Here is a 13633-nt window from a genome sequence, read left to right as displayed (position 1 = left end):
GAGTTCACATGCTTGGACCTGGGGAACTTTCTTCAGCCCCCACCCCTGATCAACCAACTTCCACCTTTCCTTGCAGGCTATTTACAATATGTCCTAACTAAAAAGATCTCCAAGAATTACTAACACTGGCCTAATTGAACAATACGAATCTGCTTATTTGTAACCAGTCACTGTAACACTTGTCATTCTCCTCCCATGAATGAAACAAACCCCAAAATATCTTGAAGATTTCACTCAAGTGACTTTGCAGTGAGGAAGAATATAGTGGATGAAATCTGTCCTTTTTTATTATTTCAGAAATTTGAGTGGGGAAAACTGTCGTGCTTGTGAAAGCATGTGATTGTCTTCATGGTGCCTTTGCACTGTCATTCACATTATTCATTTACTGCCCATGGCATGTAGGTAAGAGCTTGCAGATTTTGCTACCTTATGAAATACTTTGACATCTAGTACTTCATACTTCACCAATGCATTGGCTTTAGTTATTCCAGCAGACCTCTGCCATTTGAAATGCATGAGTAATCAATGAAACATTTAAATACTCTTTTAGCACTACATTTTTCAAAATACAAGCAAAAATAGACTTTATACATAAAGAAAATAAGCTTTGACTTTTTAGATGTACTTGACTGCCAGATCATTTGGGATTCATTACAGAACAAGTGATCATGCAGCAAGTACGATGACACGACTTGCTGAAACAACGTGCACAGGCAAAACACAGCTGAGAAGGTATCCTGTGTCATAGTGGAGTTTGCTGGAACCCGCATCGCAAGGACTGTTTTAGAAAGAACCCGTTAGGACGCACTGAGCTGGGATTTTCAAGGTGCCGGAATGAGCCTGATCCTGCAGCCTGGCAGCCAGCTACAGCTGGTGAAAAGCCAGAGGGGGTCCTGTGGCGTGCTGCTCCGTGCCCCACAGCCCCTCGGCTCCGGGCAGTACGCTCTCGGGGAGCACTGTGGCTTGCCCCAGCTGAAAGGCTCCTGCCATCAGGGACAGCAGAGCACCTTGTATGGGAAGGGTCACGAGTCCCATTCCGGGGGAAGGAGGGGGAAGCGTATTCAAGGTATTCTGCCAATTAACGCTACCTGGCCAAAGCCTCGGTAACAGCCGGACCTTTGCAGTACGGACACAACTGATAAGGATCTCTGCACCTTTCTCACAAAGCTGGGAAAGACCTGGTCTGCGTGGTCATACAGAAATAGGACACGGGATACACGTTTTACTGAAAACACTACCTGCTACGTGCCTCTGACAGACCCGAGTGATACACGCAGCAGTGCGGATTCCAGACAACAGGATTCAGAATGCAAAGAGTTTGACATGGGAGCTGTGCAAGACAGCAAGGCCTGTTCTAGCTCAGTTATTCTCCTTACTTTGAACTAGCCTACATAACACGTGGGGATTTTGGCATAATTCAATCACGTTCCAATTTCATTAGCAGTAAAAGCGCGGCAGTTCCCTCAGCCACCTTGCAAGGTCTCGTTATCCTTTTTAAGGCAGAGCAGAGCGCTGTCAAAGATGAAGATGCCCACAGAGCAGCACTGCTTACAGGTCAGACTTGGTTTTCAGTCAGTGCAACAGGCATTGCTCGCTATCTGAGCATATGCCCAACGCTTAAGCTGGCCAAGAAAAGGAGGTGTTGCCCAGAGAAGACAGTAAGTATTTGAAAACAACTATCATCTTGTGCAAAAAGCAAAAGAAGGAAAGAGGGGGAAAAAGTCTGAACCACAGAGAACTATAAGAGTGAGGGTCATGTTACATCAGTGAAAGGCAAATGGGCGTTTTGCTTTTAGAGCAGTGCTACCAAAATAGCTGGAAATGAAGCACTTCTTCGTATTTCAAAGTAGTTTCAACAACAACGCAGTTCGTCATTAAGTTGCAACATGAAAATTAGTGGCTATAATATGACATATAGTTCACCTGATCCATAGCTTCTTTCAGAGAGCCAGTGTGTACGAGTACATAAATTTAACATTATACTGCTATGTTTAGGGACAATATTTGGCTCGCCACTGTGACCCCCACCCTGCCCCAATCACGCCACCAGCATCTCTATCCCGGGTCTTTTAAGATCTTCTCTGTACAGCTTGTGCAACTCCCCACGCGCATTGCTTCAGTTGCTGATGTATGCATCCCTTGAAGTGATCCAGAATGTTCCAGTTCAAAGTTCTGCCATATCAAGTACTTTCATAACACTAACACAGAGAAGAAATAACTTTGGGTGAAGTGAAAAAGATCTAGTGCAGCCACTGAGGAATTTGTCCTGCTCCTCTCTCTCCCCACATACACAGTCCTAAGCAGGCGCCACTGCTTGTCTGTTTTCATGGTTACCCTGTGCAATGTGCTCTCGGTGAACCTGCTTTAGCAGGGGGTTGGACTGGATGATCTCCAGAGGTCCCTTCCAACCCCAACCATTCTGTGATTCTGTGATTTTAGCTCACTGACCACTTTTTCCTCCTGAGTTTTTTGGTAGATGAGTAAACTCAATCCCACCACAGGACCAGGTGATAGGGCTGGCTTAAGGAAGAGTGGATAGCAGGAGCTGACCAAGACTTCTGCACTGCCACAGACCAACACAGAAAAGCAAGAAAACAAGAAAAGACAAGCCACCTTTCATACCCTTCACCTTCATTCCCTTCTCCTCACATCTCACACCACCGCCACTGTCCCCCACACTTTGTTCTGTAACATTTTTCATCGTACTTCAGGCCCATGAGGACTTCAGAGAAACAGTACCTGACTCTTTGCCAACAGCAAATTAAACGTCAGCCTCCATGAGTTGGGGGGAAATGGTTATTGTGTTAAAAATCAGACATTTGTAGGTTTAATTTGGCGGAAGCGGGTGTGAAATGACAGGTATGTTTAAAGGGTAACAGTGAATCTCACAGAAAAAGAGTTAGTCTTCTGACAGGGAATTTATGTCATGAAGAATAATGAAAAGTGATTTTTTTATTTCTTTTAAAATACAAATTTCTTTGTACTAGGGGTTCACTATCTACCTGATTGGCAAGAACAGCTTTCTCTCCTCAGCTAAAGGACTCCAGAGAGTCCAAGATCACAGATGAGGAGGAGGGCTGTCAGGCACCGTCACCTTCACTGTGGGGTAGAGGCCTCGGGGAAGGAGCCCAGCCCCATGGGTCAAGGGGGATCAGAGAGGAACATACCGCACAGCTCCCTGAAGTCCCACTGATTTCCACCCTAAAGATCCACTGGTTTTGTTAAATAAAAAAGTATCAGTGTTGCAATACATTCAAATGTCATTGTCACTGCTGTCTGTGGTGTCTCCTTCTATGGAGCAGAGCATTTGCTAAAGTATACTTGAGTGATACAGTGATATTTACTTCACAGTGGTGGATGGTTAAAGGCGTTTCATTACTGCACTTTACATTCACACCACTGCATGTCTCTGGTTTTAGTGGAGTCACCTCAGAACAAAGCCAAGGAACACGGCGATGAAATAGAGCCACGAGATTTAGCACTGAGTTGACTGGTTGGTCTTTAAGTGACTAAATGGGGCCAGCAAGCTGCAATTGTTTTGACTTCTGTACGGATAAGCATTTCTGCACAAATATTTAACATCTAAAATTCCCTATTTTGCTGCCTTAGTAAAACTGAGGTAACTAATTTAGACGGCAAATTTTCAATAAAGAAACAGTGAATGATTTTAATCCCTTACAAATAGCACAAATCCACTTGAGAAAGTATTCTTTAAAAAGTCCCTTTGATATTTAAAACCCTCCACTGGCACGGACTGCCTTTTAAACTGCTAAATGATCTTCACAATTTGAAGTCATGGCTGATGGGCCGCTTGGCGCAGACAGCAGTAAAATATGCTAAAACACTCAATTGAACAAAAGGTTACAGCACAGAACACATCACATACCAGCGTGTCACAAAGGGATTTGCATGATGGGAACATAAACGGAACTCTGGTGATCAGTATAGCTCAATGATTTATGGCTTTTTAGTCTCTTCTATGACACTGAAATATTCTGTTACCAAAGTATGGCATAAAGTGACAAACTGCTTAAGATATGTCTAAAAATCTAACGCATAGAAGAAATAAACACAGTTCTTTTTTGTTATCCCATAAGTGATTATAAGTGCTGTACCTGAATTTAAGAGAAAAACAAAACAAAAAGATAAAATCAGGGAAAATTAGATATTTTCACAACTCAAAAAGCAGAGCCAGATTTTTTCCCACTCAATGCAACCACAAGACATCTGCTTGCAGTAACTATAAAAACTGTGAATATACCTGTATTCAGGGTTATAAACTGAAACTTATTGTGCAAATCATACAATAGCCCGCAACCAGTTTGAACACTGGAAAGCTCTCTCCTGTGGGTAAAATACTGATAGAAATTGCTGCTGTAGCAATATGATAGGGCTTTAATTCATTATTTTACCCACAGGAAGGATCACAGAACCATGACTGAGAATTGTTAAGTACGATTTGACACAACACATTCCAATGTAAAACCAACACAGCAGTTTCTACACTGTAACCTACCCTCTTCTGAGAACTCTTGGATTTTCTGAGTAACTTAAATGCAGTTGGTCCACTCTTCACAAATCCAATGTTAAAAAAGTAGAAATTAACTTCTCTGTAACAGCAAGCATAATGCGGAGGAGAAATAATTAACTGTCCTTTGAGTGAATAAATTAAAGCTATGAGGGTGCGTTATGTGTTTGTAAAGACCCTTTGATTCCCGTGTTAAAACCACAATGAAGTCATTAAATATTGCCAAGTTAGCATGAAGGATTTATGTGAGCAATGAAAAAAGCAATGCACATTCAAATACTCAAATTATTTCCTAGTTACACCTATATCTACACCTTGGACCGAAATTTACCTGAAAATTAGAATAATGGATCCAGTGATGTTAGTGTCTGTTAGGAGTGAAATTATACAGTATCCAACTTTTACTAATAAAAGGCCAACTCTTAGCTATAAATTTCCTCAAAAATCCACTGAAAGAGCAGTTTCACTGTGGAATAGTTATCACATACATCTCTACCGTTTGTAAATTATCTAATTATAGTGTTCATAAACAAAAAAAAAAAATACCCCCATGTTAGGTCCACAGAACAGGGCGATGGCTTGCTCAGCTCTGAGCATCAACATGTTAGTGGCAACATTTACGTTTGAAACCCTGCTGTGCATATGTAAGTATTACACAAATATACAACTCTCTCTTTACAGTTTGACAACTCCAATAATATGCAATCTGATCTAATCCAACGGTAAAATAATTACCTGACAAGAAATGACCCTCATGAGGGAGCATTAACTACAACTAAAAACAATGAGCTCGCTTTCTACTTGACAACTGGTGGAGAAAGAAAAAAAATCTCTGTATTAATGCTGCCATGAATGCTGACTCACTTTTCTTTTAAATCATACTAAATGTAGACTCCTTCCAGGGCATAATGTGGAAGTAACTGATGCTTGTTAATTTTTAGGAGAAGTAGAAAGCAAGCCTGTATTTCTTTACAACACTGTCTGAAACATAGACTCATAGCCCGTGTGAGAAGAGGCTGAGACACAGACAGCCCTGACTGTTGGTAGTCACATCCTCAGCCTGCAGTGGGGTACAACAGGAGAGAACAGCGCTGGGTGAGATCAGAACCACAGCAAGATTCAACAGGAGATTCAGACATCCACCTCGGAACCAGCTTTCTGCAAAACTTAGAATAAATTATAAGCAGAGGAGGCTGTTCTAGGGGTGACGTCCCTTCGTATGCTTTTTTGCAATTCTAGCTTCCGAGTATCACTACTAAAACGCAAGTACTGAGAATACATAACAAAAATAAACTTTACATGTAAATTCACACATGGAAACTTAAGAATAAACTATGGCAGAAGAGCAGTAATAGTATTTCAGTGTATTAATATGTATAGGACTTCAAAGTATGGGGGTGGGGTTGTAGCATTTTGATCTTCTGCTTCTCTAAACAGACTGGTAAATTTGTCTCTCTTTTCCCTCGAAGCAAACTGATAAAGCTGAGATCTGAAGTTTCCAGCATGGGTCATTTTTCTAGGCACTGACATCAAGGCACTGTTATATACTATAAGTTTGTTGCAAACTATAGGCAGAACTGCGTAAGCTGAGAGTAAGGACATATTATAGTCTGTCTGAGCTAAAAGTTTATTTAATTTGGAGCATCAGTGTTATTTTTATACCCCTTTCCACAGGAAGTGCAACTCCTGAAAGCACAACAACAGAAGTAAATCAGTGTAAAACAATCAGTAAAAGTTTTAAAAAAATAAATAATAATTTAAAAAAGCACAGCACAGGAGAGCTCCAAATAGGTGAAGAATGATAACGGGTTTTTAAAACAAAAAGGCTGTTGGTTCTCCCCTAGAAAAGCCTGTCCAAACGCCTAATAAGAAGCAGTTTAGCATTGGAGATTTAGGAGTCTAGAAATCCTTCAGTGTTGAACTATTAACATAGATTTTTCTCTTACTTAGGCCTGGAATCACTCCCCCTCCCAATAAAGAGAACTTATTTCAGGGAAAAATTCAAATCCTCGGTGGGCAAAAATCAGCATTTTAAGATGTTTATCTTCCTTCAGTCTTGATAACAGAAATAGAACAAGCAACTCATTGAAGTCATGAGGTACCTGGGGCCTTACTCTAAAAAGTATAAAAGTATTTAATGACAAAGAAATGTATTTATTCCCAAAGTACCATGGCAAGGGATGTAGCATGTTTAACAATTATAGTGCAAGGCCTACAAAAAGCAACGCAGTATTTAGTAGTCAATTATTAGTAAGTCCTGTCAGAGTCATCACCTCTGATGCTTGTTTCCTCCTGATCCTCTGGAAGCCTACAGCAAGGGGGCTAATAATATTGTGCCTAAACACAGAAGAATGAAAATATGTAAAGAATTCTCTTTACAAAGAAAACAGAAAGCAGGAGTAAGCCTTTAGATTTCAGACTGGCACTCAAGAACAATATGAGAGCATCAAGAGCAGCCTCTGAAGAATCCTTTCTCTTTGACAAACCATACCATAATTACGTGCAACTTACTCATCTCTGATGGGAAGAGTGATGCATATTGTGTTTGGGAACATCTCTAATCACTGCCAAGGAAGCTTCACATATCCACACTGCAGCAGCCCTTTGTCTCACTAAAGCTCACCATTTTGAAAACCGCATCTACTGGCTCGTTATAAATCAGTTTTTCTTTCTTTACATAAAACAAGGCATTGTGTGCTAATGTAGAGAGGCATGTTCAAAATCATAAATTTTAGGAATATGAAAAAGTCTAACAGATAGGTTGTCAGCAATCATACCTATGTCAGGTATTTTGTGCTATATCAGTTCAACTGCAAGCAGAATTGGATCAAACAATACATACATGTGCTGATAATGGGGAAATGCAGAAAAGGTAAAATTCATGAGATGCTGTTGTGACAGAAAGCTTGTACCTATTCCTTCTAGTAAACTAATCTGATTTTGATAATCTAAAAAAAATTAAAGAGGAATAAAATGAAGTATAACTTCATAGTTATACTTAATAGTAAGTTGTGTTCTAGAAATAGTCCAAGTAAAAAACTGCCAACACTTTAATTCTTTTAGAAGTTTCATAATGCTTTTGCTGATGTTGCCTTGACTTCTATTGTTTCCTGACTAAAAAAGCAATTCATAATTGCATTTTTAAAAACAATGTTAATTTCAATTGTTGAAAACCAGTTGTTACTAATTTCATGGCTCCATGTAAGTATTTTGTAGCAATTTTAAATATTAGCTGCTACCAGAAGAACCAGGAAGCCATGTGCAAAAGGTGTATCTTGTTATGGCATTATTCTGCATAATATCAAAGTTGAAAAATGAATTTGGGTGAATCCATACTTTTTTAACACATATGACTACAGCAGAAAATATAATAAAACAGACAGTAAGACTCAAGATACACTTACCATTTGTATTTCTTCAGGTGACAGCTCATCTTCACCTTTGCCATCCCCCCATAATCCAGGGTTACTTTGGGCATCAGGCAGATTCCTGTCTGTAAAAGAACCACCAAACACTTCAGACAATGCAGGACACTGAATAGTAAAGTGAAAATCATTTTTCATCCATTTCAGAATGCTGATGAAATTGTTGTATCTCATTTGTCATTAACTGAGATTCACCGTATATTTACAGCACAAAATTACACCAATAACCTTTAACTTCCAAGTTATGACAAAAGTCTACACGTATGTTTAATTTTGTGAACCATGAGGAGTTATACTAATATATTGACAGTGAAGGATGTAAAACAACTCACAAGGCACTGAGACTTGTTAGGGAAAAAAATACTGTAGCATTTATCTTTTAACAGAAGAAAACACACAAATTTCAAAATGACAGTCTATATGCAAACTCTTATCTTCCAATGACACTTGACAGAACCACGAGCTCCTCATTCCAAAAAGTAAAAAGAGCATCTCAAAGACATTTGAGCAAAGCTCACAGGACAAACTCGATTTCCTCACGCTGTTCAAACTGCATATTACAGTGCAAATCCTACAGCCTGCCGTGCAAGGGGTCTTCCTGCATGTGACAGGAATCAGATCCGATCCCATGAACTAACCCTTACACATCATAGCTGCTTCACTGATTTCAGTAGTACTTCCCCTTTGATTAAAGCTAATTGTCTGCATAAATCTTAGCAGGAGTTGGGCATAAAAGACCTCGAACAACTATTTCTGTGATATTCCCTTCTGGAAGATTTATTTTTAGGCTTAATTATATACTTCTGATTACAGACGAAGAAGTTAGAATGGGAAAGAAAAAGATACTATGCTACAGGAACCTACTGTTTCTGAAGCTGTTCTAGCATCAGTCTTTCAAATCCTAACGATAAGGCTGCACTCTGGAGAAGGCCTCTTCTCCCCACTGGCTGTGGCATTTTTACAAAACACAAAAGAGATTTGCACCACCCCACAATGGATCAAAGCTGAACCTGCTTTGACTTATCAGATGCAGGTTGCAAATTAAAATACAGAGTTAGTTTTTACTTTTTCAGAGATTTCAGACTTCCTATTTATCCCAGTCAATTTTTTCAGGCATTTAGAAGTATTTTCATTTGTTTTGTTATAACCTTCTAAACCTAATTTTTTTCAATTGCATAAGCAGCACTGATGCATCATTATTCAGATACTGACTTCTCTTGGGAAGACTCTGAAAAGAATAGTCCTATTTATAAACAAATAGATGAAAAGGATTATAAGCAGAAATTTTCCTCTTTATCCTTCATTATAATATTTGTGAAAACTCTTGAAAAATAAATGTTATAAAAGATTACTGTTGTGTATGTCTCCTTTATAAATGTATATGTTGCTACCCCAACAACCAAACCAAGATGTACAAACAATGACAATGTAACAAAAGAGGGATGTGGATAAGGACTACAGTAAATTTTTTTAAAAAAAAAAAAAAAAGGAAAAACAAAACAAAAGAAAAACAGATCTGTTTTTTCTTACAAGTAATAAGAAATAAAAACAAGAATATCTTTAAAGATTGTTTAGAAAGGATTCAACTCTGTTTTCCATGAGGTATCATCAGTATTTCAAGTCTATTTCACAGAAACACAAAACTTATTTGTTTAGGTAATCAATGTATTTACATTATATCAAAATTATAATGAATTATTTACTGGATTCAAAGACAAGAAGATAATTAGTTTATGGAGCCAAGAAATAATATATATTCCTATTTTATCCCAGAGGAACCAATTACTTTCAGGCACTGTCAGTACTGTTAAAGAAACAGCACCTGTATCCAATGTGATTGCTAATAAGCAAATACACTTATGGTAAGACATAAGTGAGAAACACATATCTCCCCAGGGTTCCTCCTGTCACTGCGGTACGTTTCTGGCTAACTGGGAATGTTGTGTGCAGCTTTCATGGAGCTGGCGTTAATGCTTTTCTACAATTCCTCCAGCAAAAGCCAAACTACATTTCTTTTGCAGAAAGAGAAGTCGTTAATGCACGATGGAGATACAAAGTAATGATCAAATCCTCTGAACCCTTTTCCATGCTGAAAGGAGACAGCTGCTAAGCTTGTGGACCAGTTCAAAAGCTACTCATTATTAACATTTATTTCTGTAAACTAAATGTCAAATTTGTAATATGCAAATAAATACTGTCAGCATATAAAAGCAATCTCCAGAGAGGCTGTTTTCCTACCATGAGGCATGCCCAGTAGAATTCTAATGTAAACAGGTGCTTTGCCTCAAAACAAAAGTAATCGCATTTTGCTTTGGTTTCTGCCAAATAAAACAGACAAAACCCAAGCTGTGCTTCAGCACACCAAGTAGGACATTCAGCTGTTGATTGTAATGTTCAATTTAAGGACAGGACCACTAGCTGCTCTCAGAAGAACTATTTTTACAGCTGAGATATTTACACGAGGGACCCAGGCATGCTGATGATGGCTAATTCATAAATACAAATGATCACTGTTCTGTAAACCACCAACACCCTGAAGATGAAATAGTTTCTTTCTAAACATGATAATTTCTCCAATTTCTTAAAAATTTGAAGTTACTTGTTAAAAAAAAAATGTTAAAGGCTACAAGATTTAAACTGAGCTTGTTCCCTAGTCATCTTGTTCATGCTATTCACATGCTTCGACAACCACCTACCAGTGAAGTCATAAGGCTGATTCCTATAAGCAGCAACAACCAACACTTAAATGAGGAATCACAGGCTCTGTGCATTTACAAACTGTTTCAGACAGATCCATTTTGATATACAAGTTTCATAGCTTTCTCAGACTAGTCAGCAATCCCTCATAAGTACTGCATCAGCATCACTTATGTGACGGGACCCCTACTTCCTTATAAAAAAATTAAGGCATAAACTAATAAAAGTGAAAACTGGAGTAATCGAACTTAATGTGCAAGAAACAAAGCTTCATTTCTGTTTATTGCAGTGGTTTGCTGTGTCCAAGGCAACCAAAGAACAGCGTTTTCCACGGTGTGGCATAGATTTTTGGAGCTAAACATTGTCGTGACACTATGTGGTGGGAGTGCACACTTTCAGAGATTGCGAAGACATTCAGTAACAAGGAAAGAGCACAGCACAACAGAGATGCTGCTACACTGCCGCTTTTCTGCTGGCACTAGCTCACAGCTGCAAAACACTGATAACGTGTTAAGGTGAAACTCATCTATGTGCCTGTGTGCTGCATCACTTAAGACATACTATAAAAACATAATAAGCACTAGAGATGACACATAATCAAAACCTTTATTTCTTACAATAAATTCAGTGTCAAGGGGAAAAAAAAAGCATAGTGATAGGGCTGCAGAAGTTCAAACTGGTTAGGAAGATAAGCAATACCATATCAGAAAATGAAACCGTTTGCACACTGTGAGGTAATTCAGTATTAGAGTCTCCATCCAGAAACAGAGTACCCTCTTCACATGAATCCACCCTTTGTACGGCCCTAAAGTCACCAACCAGAGGAATGTTACTCTTTTAATAAAAATCACCAAAGAAACAATAACTGATTATCAGAAGAATATGGCCATCCAGTGCATTTCTTCTCTCTTGATAAAGTATTATCCTAATGTAATGTCACATTTCATACAGTTTCTGTTTCTCTCCAAAAATAATTTTCACACTAAATCACAGGGTACCCTGGACTCTCTAGACAGCACAAGCAGGAGAACTCAAGCCAGGGAAAGCAACTCCAGAATCACAGAAACGAGATTTCTCTTTAGGTATGCAACCTGAAATTATCTGTGTAGTGGTGGTACTCCGAAAGGCACTCTGCAACGAAGTTCTGCCAGTGTACACCTCCCAGGACAGACCGAAAGGGCTAAGAGAAGGGACTTACATCCCCTGGCCTCAGCAGCAGGCCACCAAGGAATCAGAAGCAATGTTCACAAGTCCTGTCAAGAATAGTAGCAGCTGAAATGACCCTGGGGTCAGAGATACTGCTTTGGAATTCTGGCTTCTACCGAAAGATGAGATGCAAGCCTTTTAGCAGAGAAACTCAATGCTGTGGAGAAGAACATCCCCAAAACTACTGGATCTGGCCAGCCAGTAACCTCCCCTCTATGAGCATATTCTACCTTCAAGTTCCTACTGTAGAGGTGTCCAACTCAAAGTCTCTGTGCTTAAAAACTAGAAAATGTTCCCAGAAAGTCATTGAGCTACTTTCCAATTCCTTGCCATCAGTGAAAGGAATGTGGAAAAAATCAGACAGATCTCAGAAGATACGTAACTAGATAGATATTGATAAAAACAGATAAAAAGGAAAGAGTTAACACAGAGTTTATTGAGAGGATGAGGAATCCAGCAAGGCATAAGACTTTTTTAGCTGGTTGGAAAAAGCACGTCAAAAAGTTGAAGATTTCGCTTGCTCAGTCTCACAATGTGCTTCACAAAAGCCTTATTAGCTCAGGGAAGATGAAAATAGAAAAGGTGCAAGTCACAGGAACAGGCCCTTGCAATGTGAAGGAAGTACTATTCCCACACAGGCCTTGCCACAAAAAGTAAAACAGAACTATGTTTTATTCTTACCTTTGCTTTCCTCAGCAGAAAGTTTTTCTTCAGAATCATCTAAAGGATTCTGTGAAGATTTTTCAGGGGAAAAAGGTGATTTGGACACACTGCTCTGCTCAGGTTCAAGTCTGGACCTAGAAGCACAAGAGCCTATAATTTAACTGATATTACACAGCTGAATTTCTCTAAAATGAGAAAAACTACAGATTATTAAATTTGACACTTTAACTCTTGCAAACTTCACATTAAAGACTTCCCAGTCAAGATACAAAATGTACTTAGCATCTTTCACTGAAATATTATTACAAAAGCAAAGAAAGCACAAATAGTATTCCTGAACAAAACACATTTCATGTTCAGAGTTGAGGAGAATTTTGAAGGCTATAGCATATAAACACAGACATTTTATTAAACTTCCTTTCAAAAATCCAGTGTATTTAAATATATATATATTTTAAAAGAACAAACCAAACAACATTTTGGTCATACTGAAAATTCTTTTTAGTAGCAATAGCCAACGCCACTACTTTATTTTTTTCAAGTAATGATTACAATTTTACTTTATATTACCAATTATCACAAAGGAAAAGCAAGAAAATACAACTGAATTAGCTTTTTCCCAAAACAAGTATTTTTATTTAATTAGCTTTAAACAATAGTTTAACCAGGATGAAAGTGATCCTTACCTTGACTGCCAAAAGACACAATAGACCATTTAGAAGCAAGGAAAAGAAAAAACGTATGCAGTGGACAGATATATACTACATCTAGAGTCCCTGCTACGTAATTTTAATACAAAGGCAATGCAAAAAATGAGAAGCATATTCAGTGATTATATAACTAAGTACTTGTCAAGTACATTTCACTGTGGCACCAAAAAAACGTTTAAAATTAGTGGCAACATATTTTTTCCAGTAAACTTCCGTGGCTTATTGTTGTCTACAATGAATTCTGTAACTGCTACGTAGTAGACAGTTAAATACTCAGCAATTATGCTGTTAGAAAAGCTGAAGAACAAAAAAACAAAAAGCAATGGGCTGAATAACCTGCTGTGCCACTTTCATCACTTCCTCCCCTCTCAAATATAATCAACAGTTAATCTCATTATGATCTG

At 38.5% G+C, this 13633-nt stretch overlaps 1 protein-coding gene across 2 annotated transcripts in view; it reads right to left on the bottom strand.

The window, feature by feature from the left end:
• STX18 (syntaxin 18) overlaps positions 1 to 13633 on the bottom strand; it is a 77639-nt gene that overhangs the window by 4393 nt on the left and 59613 nt on the right. For both annotated transcript variants that reach the window (XM_068403402.1, XM_068403403.1), the window contains 2 exons: positions 12538 to 12653; positions 7933 to 8021 (listed from right to left, as the gene is read on the bottom strand). In XM_068403402.1, the coding sequence (XP_068259503.1) occupies positions 7933 to 8021; positions 12538 to 12653 (205 nt within the window). The remainder of the gene's footprint in view (positions 1 to 7932; positions 8022 to 12537; positions 12654 to 13633) is intronic.

This window comes from Nyctibius grandis, chromosome 6, assembly GCF_013368605.1.
Source record: "Nyctibius grandis isolate bNycGra1 chromosome 6, bNycGra1.pri, whole genome shotgun sequence".
Taxonomy (NCBI): Eukaryota; Metazoa; Chordata; class Aves; order Nyctibiiformes; family Nyctibiidae; genus Nyctibius; species Nyctibius grandis.
The sequence above is the reverse complement of the archived record's forward strand: the minus strand, read 5'-3'. Positions and strand labels throughout refer to the sequence as shown.